This window comes from Phascolarctos cinereus, unplaced genomic scaffold (assembly GCF_003287225.1).
Source record: "Phascolarctos cinereus isolate Bilbo 61053 unplaced genomic scaffold, phaCin_HiC Scaffold_5;HRSCAF=322, whole genome shotgun sequence".
NCBI classification, from domain to species: domain Eukaryota; kingdom Metazoa; phylum Chordata; class Mammalia; order Diprotodontia; family Phascolarctidae; genus Phascolarctos; species Phascolarctos cinereus.
In genome coordinates this window covers 313,282,338-313,306,131 of record NW_027555958.1, presented here as the reverse complement: position 1 = coordinate 313,306,131, position 23,794 = coordinate 313,282,338, and the positions used below count along the sequence as shown (strand labels likewise).

The 23,794-nt window shown below is 42.3% G+C and overlaps 1 protein-coding gene across 1 annotated transcript; it reads right to left on the bottom strand.

Moving 5' to 3' along the window:
- LOC110212109 (E3 ubiquitin/ISG15 ligase TRIM25-like) lies at nt 1-18,413 on the bottom strand. The gene is given in 7 exon segments (XM_020991967.1): nt 1-317; nt 1,035-1,100; nt 6,251-6,413; nt 12,215-12,442; nt 13,372-13,467; nt 17,718-18,182; nt 18,184-18,413. Coding segments are annotated over 7 exon segments (1,392 nt in total). The 5' UTR covers nt 18,334-18,413; the 3' UTR covers nt 1-93.
- Between the last annotated feature and the right edge of the window lie 5,381 nt (nt 18,414-23,794).

The window sequence follows — 23,794 nt, the reverse complement described above, 5'->3', positions numbered from 1 at the left end:
TTAAATTAGTTAACAGATTTAATGTCATATCAAACTAACTACACTAAGATTATTTTATAGAATTACATACATAACAACATTCATCTAAAGGAATTAAAGGTCAAACATTTCAGAGAAAATAATGTCTGAAAATAAAAAATGTCCTGTGGCAATGGGTGGTCTGCCTGGCTTCAGTGGGGAAGGCACCCCAGCACTTGCTACTCCAGCTGGGTCTGTGAGGGCTGGTGGGCTTGGGGAGTTCTTCATCTTCTCCACACTGTCCAGCAGGGTCTTGGCACCGGAAGCTGGAGGAGCAGCTGGTGAGGAGAAAGGCTTCTCTGGGGATGGTCAAGTGAAAAAAAGAGGTTGAGAGGTACTAGAAAAGAAAAGAGAACTGTACATGAATTTGCAGATTTCTATTATATAGAGTTCACTTTTCTTTTAAAAAAATCTTTCAGTGACCCTATTTTATTTCCTTTTCTTTGACCCCCCCCACCCTACCTCTTCCCAAATTTTTCTTTGGTCTACAGATATCCCCACCAAACTCTCAAATACTTCAGGAGAAAGTGACATTCTTATCTTCTTCTCAGCAAAGAGACAGAGATCTACTAGGAAAGAATCTTATATATCTTATCACATGCAGTCACCTCTTGGGTGTTTTTGCCTGTTTTTGTTACAAGGGAGGGTTCAATTTTGAAGGGTTGGGGAAAGAAAAGGGAAGGATATTTCCAGAAATTACTGTCATGTAAGAACAAAAGACATCAGAATCCAAACATGAAAGCATATCAAACTAAAGTTTAAATAAAAGGTCATTGGAGGACCTGGGTTAGAACAGCCACTCTGCTACTTACTACCTATGTCCTCAGACAAGATACTAAATTTCTCTGGCCTTGTTTCCTTGCTTGTAAAATTAGAGGGTTGAACTGCATGATTACCCAGCATCTAATGGTCAAGGCAAAATCTTTTTAGCTTCCTCAGTGGCTGTCTACTGGGTAGAGATGGCAAAACAAACAAACAAAAACCCAATTGCTTTTTGTTCTTCCATATTTACTTACTCTCATCTGTAACCCCACTTTTCTCCTGCTGCTGCCCTTGCAGCTTGGGCTCTGGTTTGTCGCCTTCTGAGAGATGAAAACAGAGACATGAACATCTACCAACAAGCTTTTCTTCAGCAAAAAGCATCATCATAGGCATAGCCTTATGAGGAGCTACTTACTGGGCATCTGATAATCTCTGTTGGGATATGTTGGTCCAAAGAAAGACGAAGGTTTTCCAGAATCAACTATTCCAACAGAGATTGGGATCAGTACACACAACTGAGCTTCAAACAAACACATCAGCCACTCTGCAAACTCCCCAACCCAACGCAAAGCCCTACCCCTAACCCCATCTATTCTCAGTCTGCTTTTTCCTAGTCTCATTTAACAAGATTCTCTCCAGCCCAGCCAAACTACCTGTTATCTCCTAGAAACATCCCATCATTTCTTACCTCTGTACTTGTACTCACAACATTTACCATACCTATCATACTCTTCTCCCACATCTGTGACAACTGAAATCTTGCCCATCCCCTAAGACCCAACACAAATGCACCTCCCCCACAAAGCTGGAGCTAGCTCTCTGAGATCCCTTTCAGCTCTAAAGTTCTATGCTTCTACAAGTCTTCACTGATTTCCCCCAAGACAGACCTCATCTCTTGGCCTCCTTGGTTCTACCAGTGCCATGACTTCACGCTAGTGCCTTCCCTCTGATGATTCTCTCCAGTTTATCTTGCACGTCTGCTTTGTTCATAGTTGTTTGCGTGTTGGTTCCCATTAAACTCTGAGCTCCCTGAACTGTTTTTTGCCTTTGTTTATATACTCAGCACTTAGCACAGTGCCTGGCACACAGCTGATGCTTAATAAATGCTTATTGAGCATGTCTGCACCACTCTTGTGCACTTAAGCCAACCTGTTTTATATACCAGTTGTCTGTACTAGACTCTAAGCCATAGAATGATTGTGCCTATACTTGTCTGTCCTCGTAATCCCCCTGAACGTCTAGCACATGCCTCGAATATGAGCAGAAGCCTAATAAATGCTTAACAAGTTAATTGAGACACACTGGGGGAATAGGGAGAATTTGGATATTTGAAATTAATGGACGATTTAAACACTTCATTTTGGTCAACACTTTCCAATGGCCTCTCCACCCAATCAAGTATAATTTCAGTGAAGAAGGTAGTTAGCAGACCAATCTGGAGTTTCTTCTTTTCTGGCCTACACCAACTTTTTAGTGGCAAGGCTAATGAGCAAAATGATATGGCTAGGAGGTGCTGACAGATCACAACATAGAGAAGTTATGACTTGGATCAAATGTAAAATTCCCTTAAAGTTGATTTAAGTGGCCCCAAACTAATCAGCCAGCTTCTGCCAGGAGATGACCGGGTGGTGGCAAAGTCTGTTTTATAAAAAAGAAATAAACAACCAAATGATAATGAAAACCGCCCAGCTGAATCCAGAAGAGAGATCAGGAGCGGGGCTATCAATTAACCATCAAGCACTTCTTATTCACCTGGCACCAAGGATACAGATACATTAGTGAAACTGTGCTTGGCTTGTTCTCTGTGGAGCTGATACTCTATCAGGTGGAAGACAATGCAAACATATAGGCAGAAATAAAGTCTATACAATGTAAATAAGTAAAAGATTGAGGGAGAATCAGAGAGTAATAGAAGGTAGTGATTCCCTGCAATTAGTCCTGTATAAGATGGTAGAGTAGAGCCACCAAAGCTACCAGATGAGATATTTAGTAAGGATCATAGAAGAAGTGATAAATAATACTAATTGTAGTAACAGTAGGTGAATCCCTGCTTAGGGGTCTTAAGCAGCTACTTATCCACCTGGTAACAAGAAAATAGAGGGTTATTGTTCTACCAAGATATATATTGAAGACCTGAGCCTCCCAAGACTTGCTGAAACAGATGATAATATTTGCTTCTGGAGATTAATGTGGGCACAAATGGTAGGTACCATGGGAAGCTGTGTAGCAGAGTGGATAGAACACTATACCTGGAGTCAAGAAGACCTGAGTTCAAATCTGGCCTCAGACAAATAGTAACTGTGTGACCCTGGACAAGTCACTTAATGCTGTTAGTCTTGGTTTCCTCATCTATAAAATGAGCTGGAGAAGGAAATGGCAAACCACTCCAGTATCTTTGCCAAGAAAACCCCAAATGGGGTCACAGACTCAGACAGGACTGAAAAATGACCAAATGACAACATAGAATCCTCATGAAACTTTACACAAAGATAATACAGAGCTAGGTGGAATCACTAAGATAGTGAATGATAGAATTGGGATTCAAATACATCTGGGCTAAAAAAAACCATCTGGACTGCCTAGAATATTGGGCTGAATCTGATAAGATGAAATTCAACTGAGACTTGGATCAAAAAATAAATTAACTTCACAATTCAAGATGGGAGAGGCATAGTTAAACAGCAGTTATTCTTTTTTTCTTCTGCTTTTTTTTGGTGAGCCAATTGGGGTTAAGTGACTTACCCAGGATCACACAGTGTCAAATGTCTGAGGCTGGATTTGAACTCAGGTCCTTCTGACTCCAAGGCCAGAGCTCTATCCACTCAGCAACCTAGCTGCCCCAACAGCAGTTATTCTTAAAAAGATCTGGGGATTTCAGTGGATCAGAAGCTTAATATGAGTCAGCAGTAGGATTGATGTGGGAGACAAAAAACCCCCCCCAAAACCTAATATAATCCTGGGCTGTATTAGGAGAATGGTTTCTAGGAATAAGGACATAATAGGGCCACTGTGCAATTCCCTAGTCATACCTCATCTGGAATACTGTGTTCAGTTCTTGTTGCCACAGTTTAAGAAGAACATTGGTAAGCTGGAGAGAGTCCAGAGGAGAGGAACCAGGATAATGCAGGGCCTTGAATCCATTTCTTAGGAGGATCAGTTCAGGGTATTGGTAATATTTAGTATGGAGAAGACTCAGGGAGAACATGATAGCTGTCTTCCAGCATCTGAAGGGCTGTCACTTTTGTTCTTGTTCAGTCTTGTCCATCTCATTTGGGGGTTTTCTTGGAAAAGATGCTAAAGTGGTTTGTCATTTCCTCCTTCAGCTTATTTTACAGATGAGGAAACTGAGACAAACAGGGTTAAGTGACTTGCCCAGGATCACAGAGCCAGGAAGCGTCTGAGGCCTGATTTAAACTTGGGGAGATGAGTCTTCCTGACTCCAGGCTGGGCACTCTAGCCACTGCACCACCTCGCTGGGATTAGACTTGCTCTGTTTGGCCTTAGAGGGAAGCATCAGAAGTAATGGTTGGAAACTGCAAAGAGAAACTTCACAATAATTAGAGCTGTCCAAGAGTGGAATGGGCTACCTTGAGAGCTCATGGGCTGTCCCCTCGTTGGAGGTCTTCAAGTAAAGATTAGCTGACAACTTGTTGGGTATTTTATAGTAGGGTGTGGCAAATAAAAATAATAAAGGTAGGCTGAGGGACCTAGCTCAGAGCAAAATCAGTTTATGAATAGGGATGCATACAACTGTTAAGAAAGTGGGTCTGACTGGCAACCTCAGTGAGAAGGAGGAGACCTCTTTATGATACGCAACAAAGAAAAGGTTTTGATAGGCATAGAGAAGAAGTGAGAGGTTGTAGGGCTGAGACAGGAGCATTACAATTGGCTAAACTGAAAAAGGTGGGTTGCCATTCACATGAGGCTAATCACTGCCCCTCTTTGACAACTAAGGAGTGTTCATTGTTCAATGGGACCCATCTGCATCTTGCAATCTTTGCTAGGGAATCAAAACTATTTGCAGTCTCCTTGGAAAAGAGAAAAACTCCCCTAATTGCACAAGGACATCCAAGGACTGAAGACATATCTTTGCAGGATGGTGCCAAGTTAACTTGTGGGGCTTGAATATAACAAACAGATGTCATGGAAGTATCCTAGGGGCTACCTGTATCAGAGAAAACAACTTTTCTTTAAATCATAACTTTAACTCAAACCACAACTCAAGGACATGGGAAGGTAATTTTAGGCAGATATAGATCCAATTACAATATAAAATCAAAACATTATAGAATCAAAGTAGTATTAATTTTAATTTTCCTCAGAGGATTTTTTAATGTATGGGTTGGTCTAGACAGCCACCAAGGGTACTCCAGCTCAAAAATTCTGTGATTCTTTAAAATACAAGGTAATTGAGGAGAGAGGAAGGGGAATGTTAATTAAGAAGGGACTAATACAGAAGATGTAGAAGATATTTCAACTGAGCTTTGAAGGAAGATAGGGATTCTAAGAGATGGAGATGAGAAAATATATTGCAGACATGGGGTACAGTCTATGCAAAGGAAGAGAGTTGAGAGAAGGCCAGTTCTTCATGCAGAATATGAGAAAGGGAACAATGTGTAATAAGGGTAGAAAAGTAGAGTGGAATCTGGCTGTTGGCTTTAAATAGCATGCAGAGACAATGGAAGACAGAAGAGTTTTGAATAGGTATCAACTCATTTCTTTCCTCAACTTGTCCAATATGGAGAAGACATTTCACTTCTCCTAAACTACTCACCATAATCCCCCAATTACCACCACCCTACCATCCAGAATAGAATTTTTGTCCCAAACATAATGACTATTGATTTTGGGGCTATTAAGGAATGATGACAGGGATAGGTCAGAAAAACTTTGAAAGATTCATATAAACTGAAGCAGAGTGAAGAGGGCGGAACTAAGAGAACATTTTTTACAATAACAACATTAATATAAAGAAAAACTTAGGGACTCTGATCAATGCAATAATCAATTATGGTTCCAGAAGACTGATAAGGAAGCATGTTACCTACCTGCTGAAAGAAAAATAAGGAACTCAGGATGAAGTGTAAGACATACATTTTCAGACACAGTCAATGTGAGAATTTGATTTGCTTGACCATATATCAATGTCACAAGGACTTTTCTTTTTTTTGTCCCCAATAAGGATTAGAAAGAAGAAGGGAATACAGATAGGGTACCAAAAAAAAAAAGGAACAAAAGAATCATTAAACATTTTTTTTCAATGCAGAAAACAGAAGGCCAGAAAAAGCCACAGATAAAACAGCTTTAAAAGTTACATAGTGAATTTATTATATATTTAAAAAGAAAAATAAGTTACATATAATAAAAGTCTGCAGTTAAATGGATAAATATTTTTCTGTTCTATTATGAATATGGAAATCTCACTTGGATTTGGTGTTTAAGATCAAAAATTTTTTTAAAAGGTAATTACCTGAGATAGTTGCCTCGTCTGTTTTCTTCTCTTGAGGGTTGTTTATTATATCCTTTAAAATCTCTTTAAGGGAGAAGGCTTTTTGAAAAACGCTGTGGATCATCTCTAGATTTAATTCATTCTCTGGTACATTCACAGCTTTGGTGACAAGTTTCGAGGCTTTCTAAAACAAGGCAGGTAGTTAGCCCAGGAAAAGTTCACAGAATCACAAAAGGGACTTTGATTAAGGACCACCTAGCCCAGCCCCCTCACTGAACATTTCTGGACATGTTTTCTCTTCTGAAAATGAGGGATACGCAAAGGCTCCCTGCAGGCCATGAAGTTTTGTAACCTAGAAGTCATGTTTGCTGCGCGCCTCTCCTTGCCCCCTACCCGATATGCAAGTCACCAAGCCCTCCACAATCTCTCATATGCATCCTCTCTCCTCTGCACAGCCACATCACTTCAGTCCCTCATCACTTCTTATCAAGATTTTATTTTATTTTTTCAGGAATCAAGGCAGATCGCAATACTTCTACCCATGGCTCTGCACTGAGCTGTAGCCCAGACTATGAGAGTTAAGAGCAACAATGTGACAAGCTTAATTCATAGCTGGGCTTTACCACCAGTACTTGTCCAAGCTTTTCTGGTGCTTGTCTGAGCTCAGAGAACACCTGGTGCTAGTCAAAGCAATACAATAATTATGTGATTTTGTCAGAGGGTGAGCACAAAGGATTGTTGTTACATCAAGCTGGGGCAAGATGTGCTTGCTGGGCCTTAGCTCTGGAAAATAGGGTGTCTTCTAATATCTTAACAGGTTAAACACATCTCTTTTGCCTAGTCACAAACAGTTGAGGCTGGGTAGGCCATAATTGATATGAAGCCAGGCTATCAATCAATCAACTTTTTAAGTGAAAAAAAAAAAAGCTTCAATCTGCCCTTCGAGTTTACAAGTTCTCTCTCAAAGCATTTTTTTCTGATTATTTATTTATATTTAGTTTAACATTCACTTTTATAAGATTTTGAGTTAAAAATTTCCCCTCTCTCTTCCCTCCTCCCTCCCCAAGACTTTAGCAGGACTTTTATAATGGCTTCTTAATAGGTTGCTTAGTTTTCAATCATTCCTCTCTCCAAATCACCCTTCATATAGCTGCCAAAATAATCTCCCAGTGGCATAGGCCTGACCATATTACTTCCCTGTTCAAAACCCTTCAGTGGCTACCCATTGCTTATAAACTCCCTAGCCTGCCTTTGAAAGTCCTAAATAATCTGGCTCCAACCTACCTTTCCAGCCTTATCTCAAACTATTCTACTCCATTAATAATAACTCTTTGTGTTCAAGTATAGCTGTTCCTGACCTCCACATTTCATCTCCTGCTTCCTCCATGTTTTTACAAATGACTAGCTCTCATGCTTGTGATGCATTCCCTCCAAAGATTCCAGGTATAGAAAAAAGTTTGGAGCAACACTTCTTTATTATAGCAGAAACAAAGTGGATATTCAATAGCTGGGGAATGAGTAAAATGTCATGTACAAATGAAGTGAATTATGAATGGGCTGTATGAAATGACCAATCCTTAAAGAGAAGCCTAATGAAATAAGTAGGACCAGGAGAACAATGGAAAGGGAGAGGAGGGCACTTAGTAAGATTCCAAAAGGCAGATCAAAGTAGTGACCAAAAATGACCTCTGAGGGCTGTGGGTGAAGTATGAGTTTCATCTTTCCTCCAGGAGTTACTGGACCAGAGGTGTGCAATACGGGAAGTATATTCTGATGTGGCCATTGTATTTTGCTCAATATTCTGATTAGTTACAAGGGAGGCTGTCAGTGGGAAGGAACATAGATGTAAAAGAACAGCAATAAAATATATCTTTTTTAAATGCACTCCCTCCTCCACTCTCCTCTCAGCATCCTCGACTTCCTTCAAAGCTCAGTTCAGTTGCCATGAAAGCTTCCCTGATCCCTCCATTGTCAGTCGTCTCCTTCCTCAGATAACCTCCAATTACACTTTTTTTGTACATATATCTTCCTCCCCCCACCCAACAGACAACCAACTCACTGAGAGCAAGCACTGTCATTTTGGTAGCCATAACCCTGACCAAATGTTTCTTGAATTGAATTGGACCAAAGGTGCTAAAGCAACTTGCCCAGTATCCCAGAGTTCATCCTTTCAGGTCTAGGTAGCTTTGCCATGTCACAGGTGACACCCTGAACCTGAGACAGGGACTCAGCCTGGGATTTCACGGTATAGGGAACTCCTACTTAAAGAAAGACCTCTACCAACGCAGATCAGCACCTGCTTTGCATCTTATAGGCTTAGAGTTGCCTAGAGCCCTGCAAAGTCACTTAACCAGTATGAGTCTGAGGCAGAACCTGAATCCACATCTTCCTGGCTTTGGGGTCAGCTCTCTTTTCATTGTACCACACTATCTCTCACATAATCAAACCTTCATGCACATGTATGCCTTGGCCACAAGGGGAAACCAGGTGAAAGTGCACCACTGTGGGAGACCCTCCACTTCTCCCCAACTCCTAGAAAAACTGAAAGGAAACGTTTGGCTGAGTTTAGGCAGGGCGTTTGCTAGGGTGTGGGGAGTACGGAACTGAATTCCATGCTAGGGAAGTGTAAGGCCTGGGACAAATCAGTCTGTGGGTCGTCCTCGCCATAATTACAAGGATCAAATGAAACGACATCTAAACTAAGGCAGAAGGGCATGTGGGTGGAGGTGGGAAGGACCTTCATTTGCTGCTCCCTAGTAAAGTTCTATCACTGAGCCACATGGGAAGGATGGTAGATGAGGATGAGGACAAACCAGGCAGATACTGAAAAGGGAGGAGAGTCCTCCAGCCACATCATCTTCATGCAGATTTTCCCATATGTCTCTGAACTCCTCACAGTCCTCATTTCTGACTATTCAATAACATTCCAAATCAAAGGATTTGGACAGAGACGTATAATATCAAGAGCCTTTCTCCTTAATAGACCAGTGGTCAAAGGCTAGAAAGTTTTTAAAAGAAAAACTGCAGACTCTAAGTAACCACTTGACAATATGTTCCAAATCACTAAATAGTAAGAAAAAGTCAAGTTAAAACAACTCTGAGGCTTTATCTCATGTCAAGCAAATTGGAGAAAATGATTAAAAAAAAAGATTCAGTATTGGAGGGGCTGTGGGAGGACAAGTATACTAACATGCTGTTGGTGGAGCTGTAACCCTTTGACCCAGAGACCCTTGGGCAATAAGCCCAAGAAATTCAAAGTCGGAAATAAAGGGTCAACATGTACAAAATGTTCATGGCAGCCTTTTCTCTGATAGCAAAGAACTGAAAGCAAAAATAAGTACTCATTGGAGAAAGGCTACAGGAATGCAATGGAACAGTGTTGTGCAGTAAGAAATGATAAGTGTGAATCAAAGGCAACACAGGGAGTTTTGTATGACCTGATGATGAATGAAAGGAGTAAAATCAGGAGCAACACATGCACATGCCTACAACAATACAAACGGAGAGAAAATTAAAAGGAAGTAGAACTCTAAGTAACTGAAAAATAATAATAATATATATTATAATAGCTAGCACTTAGATACTCCTTTAAGGTTTGCAATGGGCTTTCAAAACATTATCTCATTTTATCCTCACAACAATCCTGAGGTAGGTGCCATTATAATTACCATTGTACAGGTGAGGAAACTGAGGTAGAAAGTGGTTAAGTGAATTTCCCAGGGTCACACAGCTAGGATGTATGTGAAGCTGTATTTGAATTCAGGGTTTCTGATTCTATGTCCCAGAGTTCTATCTGCTGTACCACCTGGTCAGGTAGAAGAGACAATATACTTACCTCCTCCCAGCAGAGTGAGAGGCAGAACACCATTAGGATAGAATGTTGCATGCATTAGCAAGGCCAGTCACTGTATTAGGTATGATTGTGTGTCGTTTTTCAGTCATGTCTGCTTCTTCCTGACACATTTGGGCTTTTCTTCGCAAAGATACTGGAGTGGTTTGTCATTTCCTTCTCCAGCTTGTTTTACAGGTGAGGAAACTGAGGCAAACAGGGTTAAGTGACTTGCCTAGGTCACATAGCTAGTAAATTTCTTAGGCAAGATTTGAACTCAGGAAGATGAGTCTCCTGATTCCTAGATGAATCATACAGATGAGGAACTGACACAGCTTGCATCTGAGGCCAAATTTGAACTCAGGAGGATGAGTCTTCACGGCTTAGTGCTTTATCCACTGAACCACCTAGCTGACCTCATAGACAATCATAGATTTATAGATTTAGAGCAGAGGTTCCCAAATTTATTTGGCCTCCCACCCCTTTTCAAAGAAGAAATTACTCAGTGCTCCCCTGGAAATCTACTTTCTTTTTTTTTTCTTTCTTTTTCTTTTTTTTGCTTTTAGGCAATTGGGGTTAAGTGACTTACCCAGGGTCACACAGTGTCAAGTGTTTGGTCTGAGGCCGGATTTGAACTCAGGTCCTCCTGACTTCAGGGCTGGTGCTCTCTCCACTGCACCATCTAGCTGCCCCTGGAAATCTACTTTCTTTAACCATTCAATGGTTTTTTGAAATTTGTGTCATTTCAAAAAAAATTAAATTTTTTTTAAATGATGCACCTTAAATTCAATAATTTATTGTAAATGTGTGGGTTTTTCCTGCATTGAAATTTTGATGACATAATATTGCATCATATAACTGTATAGTATTGTAAACAAGTCCTTATATTTACATATTTCTGCCATTGCTTGCTGGACTTCCCCACAATGCACCACACACTCACCTGCCAACACTTGCTTGTTAAGACCTGTCAGCAGACTTGACCACTGATCAGTTATAGCTTGTATTTTGTGTGTTTATTAGGAAAATAATGTATTCACTAAGACTTTAACTCTGTTACACAACAGATGAAATGAGTATGAATGGTTTTTCAAAATATTCTTCTCTTCTTTCCTCATGCTTCCACTGTCCCCTTATTTTTATTAAATGTCCCCCAACTGCACCCAAGGCTATTACTAACCCCCTGGATCATTCTAGCACCCCCCAGGAGGTGGTATCACCCACTTTGGGAACATATGATTTAGAGTTGAAGGTACCTCAGAGACCATCTAGTCCAACCCTATCACTCTACAGATAAGGAAACTGAGGCCCAAAGAAGTTATGTGACTTGCCTCAAGTCAGAGAGGTGAGCTTGGACTTGAACCCAGGACATCCTCCTACTTCCCTAGCTTCACTCACCTTTCCACTGTGCAACACTACCAAGACAGTAAGTGATCCAATTTAAAAACATAAATAAATAAGAGCTGCATCTTTCAAACAGGGCCAAGTGACTTGCCCTGGGTCACAAAGCTAGTAAGTATCTGATGCCAGATTTGAATTCAGGAAGATGAGTCTCCCTGATTCCACACGTAGAATCTATGCACTATGGCACCTCCCAGCTGCTCATAATAGGTCCATTTACTAACTGGTTTTTCTTTGTCACAAGAGAGGGTTCAATCTGGAGAAATGGAGGGGGTATTGAAATGATAATGGCACAAAGACAAGATGCATCAGCAAAACTTTTTTTTTTGAAGAGCAGGTTCAGTGCTCTCATATACTTTTAGCACCCTATAATGGCTAGGGAGGCAGTGAGGTACAACAAGGAAATAGGCATTTAATGCCAGGCACTATGGCTGGGAATACAAATACAAGAAAAAAGACAGTAAATTCCTTGAGGAGTTTATATTACAATGGGAAAAGACAACACATAAAAGAAAATGTCCAGAGAGCTGGCCTTCCCCTAACACATACTTCTCAGTGTAACTCTCTTCAGTTAAATTATTAATTTAATTAATTAAATACTACATTGTGTATTTCCACATCGGGAGTTCCCTACTCTGATGAAATTAGAGGTCCAGAACAATAACAGTGATACTCCTGAAAGGGGGGAATCAGGGGAAATAGTTCACTGTTTCTATTTAATACAGCCCTTGTAGACTGACTAAATGAGGACTCACCTCCAAAAAGGCAATTTCATCACTTTTCATGAGCAAAAGTTCAATGTCTTCTTTCATAGACTCAATTTCCCCCTTTTTCTTGAGCAGGACCTGATGGTCATATTTCTCTAAAACTCTCTTTTCTTCCTCTTTCAGCTTCCTCAGAGCACTCTTCTCCTCTGATTCAATGAGGACTTTCATTTCTTCATATTCATGTTTCAACAAGTCCATCTTTCTAGCTGCTGTTTCCTAAGGGATCCAAAGAAAGATTTTGATTTTGAATGACTTAAAATAAGATGGAACAGTCCTAGTGCTTCTACAGAGCTTTCTCCCTATCCCATCACAGCCATTTCACCAGAGTAGTGCTAGATAACCTAACATAAGCAAAGGGCTACATCTGCCCTCTGATTGCAAAGGGAATCAATTGAATCCATCTTCCCCATGGTAAACTTCCAAATATTTGAAGACTCTAATCACTGCTTCAGGTATGGGTCCCTCTAATCCTGTGAACCTTTGGGCATGCCCCGCAATTTGTCAATTTATCTACTTAGCAGTCAGAGGGGGAACTGGGTCCAAGGTTACCTTTTACATCAGTGATTGAAATGATTCCCTATTTGGCATGTAACTAGGATTTCTAAGCTCAACTTTGATTCTTAGCTCTCAAGGAGGGTTAGAATGACTTGTAAAACCTAGAGAAGCATAGAATCTTTGGGTTCAAAAGGACCTTAGATGTCATCTAATCCGACCTTCCCCACTCTATAACAGTCTCCAAAAATTGGTCTTTGGGGGCTTTTTTGGAACATACCCAGGGATGGGGAAGTTAATGCTTCACAAAGCAACCAGTTACATTGACAGATGACTTTAATTGGTGCAAAGTTCTTAGTAGTGGACTGGAATGACAGTAAGCTGAATTATGCCTCTTCTAACCACTAGTTCTGCCCCCCTCTCTAAACAGAATCAGTCTAATCCATCTTCCCCATGGTAGACCTCCAAATATTTGAAAATTTTAATCTTCAATTTAGAGTCAGAAGGTTTCAGGCATGGGTCTCTCTAATCCTGGATGGGAGCTGCTGGGCATGTCCCCAATTTGTCAATATCTCCATTAAAATGGGACAGCTGGGAGTCAGGGAGCTAAGTCATCTAAGTCTGGATGACTGGTAAAGTTGTTACCTATTCACCTGGACTGCACGTTGTTTCGACTTTGCATCTCTCAAGGCACTTGAAACCTCATTGATGTGATCATATACGGTTGTCAGCTTCTGCTTCAACTTGGACTGCAATTAAAAACAACAGGGGTGAGAGAAATTCAAGTGATTGACTGGCAGTGGTCCTCAGCCCAACCCCCATGATGCTCCCAGAAGCTGCCAGTCCCCTTGCTGTATCCCAAACACTATGCATTTGTAAAGAACTAATTTTCCATGCCAATCCTCTTTTTCTGTTCTTCTACTTATATGGAAATGATCATTTTAGTTGTTTTTTCTAAATTTGGAAATAAAAAATTAATAATTTTTTTAAAAATCGCAAAAAATTTAATTTTAAAAAGAATTCATCTCTCATTTCAAGTGACTTATTTTCATCTCCCAATCTTCTGATATAGGTATGGATTACCTCTGTAATTTTATGCATGAAACATACTCAGAGTATGTTGGACAGGTCATTTCAATTTTCTAGGTCTTGGTAGGCTCCCTCGCAAAATGGGGAAATTTAGACTATTAGGTGTTTTTAACTTAGGGTCTGTGAACTTGTTCTTTTAATAGTCTGGTAACTATATTTCTCTATAATTGGTTTCTTTAATGATCCCATGTATTATATTTTATTTTATGCATTAAAAAGCATTATTCTGAGAAGGGGTACACAGGCATGTACATGGGCTATATACAAAAAAAGGTTAAGATTCCTCCAACTCCAAGATATCTAAGGTTACTTGCAGCTCTCATATTCTTACTATGACTTGTCCAAGGTCACATACCAAGTTCATGGAAAACTTGATTCCTAATTCAGATTGTAGACATAAAAATGGGGATGGGAGAAGAGGTCAGCCTTTTGACAATATGGTTCCATATGATCTCTTAGGCACCCAGGAAATAACTTCCATTTCCCCTGTTTGACTGGCAATGTCAACCCCCTTAACTCAGTCCAAAATCCAGAGCCAGACCTTAAAGCCAAATTTGACATGATAACAGTAGGGAGATAGAGTTACTCAGAAAACACAGGTCACTGAGAAGTGTACTGTTTAAAGCCCAAATTATAGGATGGTGCCCTATTAGATTAACCAAAAAAACCTGTCTCTTGGGTAAAGCCTCAGCCCCAAATAGGCAATCACAGAACCACAGAGCTAGAAGGGAACTCAGAAGCCATGTATGTGGTCAGGGACTAGAGAAGACAGAATGTTGGACACAGAGGTGGTCTGCTACTACCTTGGACATATCACAATTAGAATATTAGAGCTGGAAGCAACTTTAGAGAACATCTAATCTCCTTTATTTTACAGATTATTTTTTTTGTCTGTGTTTTCTTTGGTAGCATGACCTACATATGTCTAATCTACATCAAATCATCTGCCTTCTCAAGGAGAGGGGAAGGAAGAAAGGAAGGGAGAGAATTTGGAATTCAAAATTTTAAAATGCAACCACTTTTTGTAGTGGCAAAGAATTGGAAATCGAGGGGAGGCCCATCAATTGGGAAATGGCTGCATACGCTGTGGTATATGAGTATAATGGAATATTACTGTGCTGTAAGGAATGATGAGCAGGCTGATTTCAGAAAAACCTATTAAGACTTGTACAAACTGATGCAAAGTTAATTGAGCAGAACCAGGAGAACATCGTACACAGTAACAGCAATACTGTACAATGATCAGCTGTGAATGACTTGGCTATTCTCAGCAATACAATGATTCAAGACAATTCCAAAGGACTCATGATGAAAAATGTTATTCACCTGCAGAGAAAGAACTGATTGATTCTAAATGCAGATGCAAGCTTACTATTTTTCACTTTTCTGTATTTTTCGTGGGTTTTTTTCCCCCTTTGGGTCTGTGTCTTCTTTCACAACATGACTAATTTTGTAATATGTTTTGCAGGACTGAACGTGTATAACCTACATCAAATTGCTTACCAACTCAGGGAAGAGGGAGGTGACGAAGGAAGAGACAAAATTAGGAACTCAAAAAAACCCAAAACAACAAATGTTAAAAACTATCTTTACGTACAACTGGGAGAAAAATCAAATGTTATTTTTTTTAAATGCGGCCACCAAAAACCTCCTCAAAACCCCAAGAAGATTGAGATTAAGGAAGAAGGAATGTGTGTGGAGGAACCAATTTTCATCATTAAAAAGAAAAAGGTATGCTTTGCATGACTTCACAAGTATAATAGGTATCGTTGTTTGCCTTCTCAATGGGTTTCAGAGAGGCTGGAAGGAGGAAGAGATTTGAGAACTAAAAATTTTAAAAATGAATTTGTTAAAAGAGTAAAATATTTTTGAAAAGGAAAAAGGGAGGGAAGATGATGACTAGAGTTCATAAGGCTCAAAGAATGTTTGCAAAAATGCCTTGGGCTTCAAAGACCTAATCACCTTCAATTCAAGAATTTATTAGATCCTACTACTATATATACATCCTAGGAGATTCACATACAAAGAAAAACAACAACAACAAAGAGTTCCTGCTGTCAAGGAGCATACATTTTTACCGAAAGATACAACAGATCATGTAAAAAAAAAAAAGAGAAGTTTTAAGGCATTTTTTGGCCTGGTAGAGAAACAGAGACACAGAGAGACAGAGAGATAGACAAAGAGACAGTGAGACAGAAACAAAGTGTGAGACAGAGAGGCAGAAACAGAGAGACAGACAGAGAGATTCACAGTAGGGCTGATGGACCCTGTATCATAGGATTTAGAGCTGGAAGGAGCCTTAGAGATCACCTAAGCTAACCCCCTCATTTTACAAGTGAGAAAATTGAAAGCCACAGGAGAAAGAGCCTTGGCTTCGAAGTAAGAGGATCTGGGTTCAAATGTCTCCTCAAACATTTACTACTTGGTCACCCTGGTCAAGTCACTTTGACCTCAGGTCCTGATCTGCTAAGATCTATGACCCTCTTATCTCAGCTTCATGATTTTAGGGCAGTCACTTCTATCAGGGTCTCAAGGAAACTGAGAGGAGACCTTCTCGTCACTCCCCCACCATACTTTTTTAAATAATTTCGGGACCTTCGATTTCCCAGGTTTAGCAATACTGTCTCACAGATAGGAAGAGACCTCAGGATCCACCAGAAGAGGTCTAGGGGTTATGGGGTGCTGGGACCCCAAGACCGCGGTACCGGGCCCTGCTGAATGAATTCAACTCAAATCTTCTTCAGCCAGAGGAAAGGTTTATTAGTGATAAATCACAGAGGCCAGGTGACGCCCATAAGGACAGGCGGGCATGAGAGGTTCTCAGCCTTTGGGGCACGAGAGATTCTCAGCTAGGTGACGCCCATAAGGACAGGCGGGCATGACAGGTTCTCAGCCTTGTGGGCCTGAGATTCTCAGCTGGGTGATGCCCGTAAAGACGAGCGGGCATGAGAGGTTCTCAGCCTTGTGGGCTTGAGATTCTCAGCATCTGAATGAGGGCCAAGGTGGATCTTAAATACTAAAGTGACTTTGGGTGGCCAGAGGAGGGGGTTGGGGAAAGGGTCTAGGTAAGAATTCTAATTGGGGAGGTCAGAGAGATTGAATAGACAATGGGAATAGATAATGGAGGGAACAGGAAGGCAGAAGTTTGAAAGGCATCTGCACAAAATCAAGGTGGGGCTAGGACTTTCAAAAGGAGATAAAGGAAGTCGATAAGGAACAGTTTGAGACCAGAGAAGGCCTTTCTGTAGCCTGTAGACAAAAGGGAGCCTAAGGCTTTCAAAGGGAGATGAGGGTCTGGGGCCTGTGAGTCAGATTCCCTTTTGGGGCAAAGGGCGAAGATCTTGGCTTGGGCCCTACCCCCATCACACCCAGCACCTCTCTGAGAGAATTCTGGGGAAGGAATCTCCCTCGATCAAAGCAAAACAGCACGAACTCTATAAGTTACCTGGGGCACTGTGACTTGCCCAGGGTCACACGGCCACCATATAGGAAGCAGGGCTTGAACCCCAAAAAAACTACTCTTCAAGCAAGCCCTCTCACGTTGACTGTCGCTTTTCCTCCTAACAAGTCTGGGCACGGGACAGGATTACTTCGCCTCTTTCTGCAGACCAAGAAATCAACACGCTCACACAGAAAAGGAACCCAAACAACCTTTGCCCAGCCCAGGGTCTCCGAGATGCTTCAGCCTCTCTCGCCCACATGCACAAGCCGCCTATCTGTTTCTTGGCTCAACTACAGGTTCTTCCCCTTGAAAGCCCGAAACCCCAGGGGAGAGAAACTAATCCTGGCACAGGGAAATTGAAGCTAAACCGGGCTTCCCGCAAGGGCCTGAGGCTAGAGCCCAGGCTCAGGCTTACATGGAGCCCAGGACTTCCCCCACCGTGCCTCTCCCCGCTCCCCCTCTGCCCACCTTCAGCTCGGTCGTGGCCACGTCCAGGGCCACCGGGGAGCAGGTCTTGTGCTCCACCAGGCAGATGCAACAGATGCAGACGCCGTGCTGAGAGCAAAAGAATTCCCGTAAGCGGCTGTGCTCAGGGCACTTGCGACTGGCCAGGTCCCCGACGGGCGCCTGAAGCTCGTGGCCGTGAAACGTGGGGTTGTTCAGGTGGGGACGCAGGTGCTCCTGGCAGAAGGATGCCATGCAGGTAAAGCACGTCTTGGCCGCAGGAGCCTGGAAGCAGTGGTCACAGGCCACGATTCCTGCCGCTTCATCCTTCGCCGACGGCAGGTCCAAGGGCTCGCCATCTTGGGACGCACTGTGGGGCTGCCCCCAATCCCAGCGGCTCTTCACTTGCTGCAGCTGCTCCACCAGTGTGCACAGCATCGTGTTCTTCCTCAGCCGTGGCCTCTCCAGGAAGAGTACTCGGCATTGGGGGGCAGTACAAGTAGGAACCCTTGCTGGCCCAGGCCTTATCCAGGCAGGGCGAGCAAAAGGTGTGACCGCAGGGGATAGCGACAGGCTGCTGGAAGATTTCCAGGCAGATGAAGCAGGTCAGGTTATTGACTAGGGGCTGCAGCTCAGCCATTGAGATCCTCTCCAGATGCCTTCAAGGAAGAAAATAGTTTCAGGATGGCTCCAGAGGAGAGAGAAATGAAACTAGCTGTAGGGGAGGAGAACCGAAGAGTTATGGGAAATCTCGGGAAATCACGGGAAATCACGTGGGGGGGGCGGGGAGGGAGCTGGGGGAGAAGAGGTGGAATAGACTCTGCCTTTTAGACACAAGTAGGCCAGAAAGTTTTATTTCATTTAACATTTTATATTGAAGCCAACAAATATTTATTAAACACCTAGTATTTGCGGGGCAATATACTATGAAAAACAATTATTAATTACCAATATCTTGGTTATTTAGAGCTTAGCCCTGCCCCCCCCAAAGCCCTGACTTTTAAGTCCAGTTTTAACTGGACGCATCACTGATAATGAGATTGAAGTGACTCTCCTCACCCTGGTGAAGAGGTCTAGGACTTTTGGGGTGCTGGGACCCCAAGATCGCAGTACCGGGCCCTGCTGAATGAATTCAACTCAAATCTTCTTCAGCCAGAGGAAAAGTTTATTAGTGATAAATCACATTGACCAGGTGACGCCCGTAAAGATGAGCGGGCACGAGAGGTTCTCAGCCTTTTGAGCATGAGATTCTCAGCCTCTGAATGAGGGCCAAGGTGGATCTTAAATACTAAAGTAACTTTGGGTGGCCAGAGGAGGGTGTTGGGAAATGGGTCTAGGAAGAATTCTACTTGGGGAGGTCAGAGAGATTGAATAGACAATGGGAATAGATAATGGAGGGAACAGGAAGGCAGAAGTTTGAAAGCATCTGCACAAAACCAAGGTGGGGCCAGGACTTTCAAAAGGAGATCAGGAAGGCCTTTCTGGGGCCTATAGACAAAAGGGAGCCAGATCTGAATAAGATTGAAAGGTAAGGCTAAGGTTTTCAAAGGGAGATGAGGGTCTGGGGCCTGTGAGTCAGATTCCCTTTGGGGCAAAGGGCCAAGATCTTGGCTTGGGCCCCGCCCCCATCACTGGTCTGCTCCACCCAAGCTGGCAAGTAATTTAATCTAAAGTAGGGAAGCTGGTGTTTTACTCTGGTTTAGGTGGAGACAGATTCTTTTGTCCAGATAGCCCAAGGCTGAGAGTGGTCTGGTACAGCTAGGAGTTTTCTGATATAAAGATATTTTTTCAATATGGGTGAAAAAATGATTGAATGACATCAGTCCCTGTTGAAAAGGTATATAAACCCTGCACCCTAACCTCAAAGAGCAGGTTCCAAACTGGCCCCCATGCATGGACGCATGCATGCAGCTGGCTTTGAGAGAAATAAACATTGATACAAACTAATTCTGTTTTTCTTAGACTGAACTCTGAAGTTTGACATATTAAACACTAGGGATACAGAAAAGCAAAAATAAAAATAAAAACTCACAAAATCAGTAATCCATGTCCTTGAAAAGAGTACATTCCAATGGAAACTATATGTGTGTATGTATATGTATACACACTATATAAATATATACATATGTGTGTATACATATATTTTTACATATGTATATGTATATATAATTGTAAAGAGAAATCGCTAATATTAAGGGGGAGTGGTAAAGGCCTCTTGAAGAAGGTAGGACTTGAATTTAAGGAAGGCAAGAGGATGGAATGAGGAGAGCTTTCCATTCCAGGCATGGAGGGAGAGCCTATGAAAATGCAGTGTCCAAAGATGGATCATCTCCTGCAAGGGGCATCCAGGAGGCTTGTGTCGCTAGATGGAATAGTACTCAGAGGGGAGTAAATGTCAGGAGACTGGACAAACAGATGGGGGCCAAGTTTTGAAGGACTGTAAGCCGTTTGTAGCTTGGAGAGAGAGCTGTCCAAATTGGCATAGCCTCTGACAAGTCTGTCTAGCACCAGATGACATGAGGTAGAATTTATAGGAATCTTGAACAAGGAGATGATCACAATATGTTAAAACACAGTTTGGGGTTAACTTTGTAGAATAGTCACCACTTAGTTCCTTCTTGGACCATTCCTTTCAAGGACTGAAAAAGCTTACTTCCTACTTCCTAGCTCTCTCCCTCCTAGCCTCCATTAATATATTAATCTTGAATGGAAAAGGGGACACTGCCCTTAGGAGTAGGCCATTCACTTCAGGCCAGTGGCAATGCTAGGTTCTTATCTCAACCTGAGTTAAATTTGGCTCTCACTTTTAATCCAGTCCTCTAAGAAAGACCTTAACTTTTGTTCTATTTGATGGGGTGTGGCCCAAGCAGAGTCTTCACCCCTTGATCCAAAGGGAATCTGGCTCCCCTTTGTCTACAGGCCCTAGCCCCCTATTTCCCTTTGAAAGCCTAGCCCCACCTTTTTGATTCCATTATCTATTTCCATTGTCTATTCAATCTCTCAGACCTTCCAATCAGAATTCTCACCCACACCCTTTTCCCAGACCCTCCCCTGGTTACCCAAAGTCACTTTAGTATATAAGATTTACCCTGGCCCTCATTCAGGGGCTGAGAATTCCAAGCCCAAAAGGCTGAGACGTTCTTATGGCTGCTCCTCCTCATGCGCGTTACCTGGCCTAGGTGATTTATCACTAATAAACTTATCCTCTGGCTGGAAGAAGATTTGAGTCAAATTCTTTCAGGCAGAGCCCAGTGTCCCGATATTGGGGTTCCCAGCACCCCAAAACCTCTAGACCTCTTAGTATCTGCTTTCCTAAAGAGTGAAGTCTGGAAGAGTTTTAGGCTGGAGAAATATTATTTCTTAATATTTCCCTTGAACTAAAGAAGGAGGCTTTTAATATGCTTTCATAGGCTGGAGGAAGAGCCATTGGGGCAACCTCTCCCCAGCACAAGATACCAACCCAAAGGGCAGACACCCATCTAACCAGTGGGAGGCTAAGGAAGAGAAGAGATGGCCTCCCTCACTTGTTCTGTCAGTTGCTGCAAAGTGGAGTCTGGACACCCCAACCAATTCCTGACAGTCTTTTTCACCCTGGGCCAGCAGAGCCTTTCCTAGTCTTGCACTCTTTTGTCATCCCAACCCCCTCTCTAGTTATTCAGGTGACTCCTGTGATTTAGAGCTAGAGGTGTACTTAGAGTAAACCATCTCATCTAGTTTCCTCATTTTACCAAGAGGAATCTTGGTACCAGAGGGGTGAAGCCATTCATTCAATGGCATACAGGTTGTGTGTGGCAAAGTCAGGATTGAAAGTCTGGGTCTGACTCCAGACCCAGAACTCTTCAGTGTGTAATTCAGACTTCTCCCTTGCGTCTAGTACTGCTGGTTTTGTTTCTAGGCAGCCCGTTTAAACTGGGAAAGGGGATCTTTGCTTCAGGTCATTTTTCATCCTTTTCCTATGTCCTTTTCTGAGCATATGGATGCAGAAACCTATCCAAGAAAGGACATCTTCCCTGCCCTGATGGAATAGGAGGCAGCTAGCTATGTCACAGTGGAGAGAACACTAGCTTGGGCATCAGGGGGATGTGATTTCAGATCCCCTCCAACCCTCTCTGACATTGTCAAGTGGTTAATCTGACATTGTCAAATGGTTAATCTGAACCTCAGTTTCCTAAATATGTCTAAAAATAATCTAAAAAATGGCTAAATCTGTACAATAAAGGATTAGGGTAGGTCCATTCCAGCTCTGGATTCATGATCCTGTTATCTACATATGGGGGAATGGATTGCTGACATAGAGAGTTACTTGGTGAGGAAACTCCCTCTACCATTGTAAGGCAGCCCATTCTCTGCTATTTATAGTGTCAAATCAACAAGTATTTATTAAATACATGCTGTACCCTGGGGATGCAGAGAAACAGGGGAAAGTGTCACCTATAACATTAAGAGATGAAGTGACTTGCCCAGGGTGTCAGAGCTAATATGTGTTGGAGCTGGGACTTGAACCCAGATCTTCCTTGGTATGGAGGCTGGTCTTCTAGCCACAAAGCCACACTGCTTCTATGGTGTATGTATACACACACACATATACATACATATGTATGTATGTGTATGTGTGTGTATATATGTATGTATGTGTATGTGTGTGTATATATGTATGTAGGTATGTGCGTGCATGTGTGTGTGTGTGTGTGTGTGTATGTGTGTATTCAAACTGCAGAATAGTTTTATCCTCTAGATTATGTTGTGGCCAGGCTGTATTACAGAAAAAGATGAGACATTATCTCTTAAGCTCCCCCTTTCCAAATTTTTCCCAATGCCTTAAGAGGCAACCTAGGGGAGAGTAATTATCCTATCCCATGTCCAAGATCTTGCAGACACTCACCACCTCAGTGTCCCAAAGAGGGGGAGAAGGAGAGAATATATATGGATATATATATTCAAAACTAAATAGGGGAATGGAGGTGGGGGGGGGATGAGAGAGTAATGTAGGATTCAGTCAAAACTTGAAGTCCTAGACAGAATCCTCTAATACTTTTTCCTTCTGCACACTCCCATCTCTCAGCCAAACTTTGTTCGAGATCCCTTTTGAGGTGGATGATGAGGCTGACTTCTGCCCAGCAACAATACTAGCCTTGCCTAAATCTAAATCTGCCCAGTGACAGGGGTTAATACCTGTTAACAAGACACACCTGCTACCCCTTTTCTGCCTCCCCTTCCCTGTGGTTAAAAGTACCCAACACACCTACTTCCTTTTCCCTGTGATTAACTGCCTATACTGTCTGAGTGCTCAAGATTTGTGTATAAAAGCAAGCCTCTGTCTTTCTGTAAGCTGTTTGGGCCTCTAAGGACTAGCTCACTGCTTTTGCATCAATAAAGCTCTCTTGACTAGGAGAATATCTGCTTCTTGAATTCTTTACAGATGACTCAACTCCTGAACCTCATCATTCTCCTCATTTTGGTGCCTCCAATCCCTTCGGAGGGTCAGATCTCCTAGCCAACAGGTAAGTAAATCTCTCTTTCTCCCTACCTTCTCCTTCCCCTGTATCCTGAGGCTAGACCCCTGCAGGTGTCTATGTTACCTGGAGCAGTGTTGTGGGTCTCTCTGCCTTCTAGGCAGTCATGCAAAATAATTCTCAGCTTCTTGAGGGGGATACCTTTCATTTAGCTTTCTTCTCTCATTCTCCCCCTCTTTGGGACACTGAAGAGGTGTTGAGTGGCTGCAAGATCTTGGACATGGGATAGGATGTTTACTCTCCCCTAGGTTGCCTCTTAAGGCATTGGGAAAAATTTGGAAAGGGGGAGCTTAAGAGATAACGTCTCATCTTTTTCTGTAATACAGCCTGGCCACAACATAACCTAGAGGACAAAACTATTCTGCAGTTAGATTTTTTTTGCCAGACGGAGGGAAAATCCTGCAAGATGCTCCTCACATGCCCTCAATTTGGTTCTGACCTCCCCAAATCTAAGAAGGCACCAATTAAGTGCATGTACTTCTAATAGAGGGTGCTACCAAGTAAGGCCTCCTTGGGGATGTCTTTGTCTTATGAGCCTGGACACCAAGTCTGTGACGAGATCTCCAGAAGCCTCTTATAAAGGCTGAA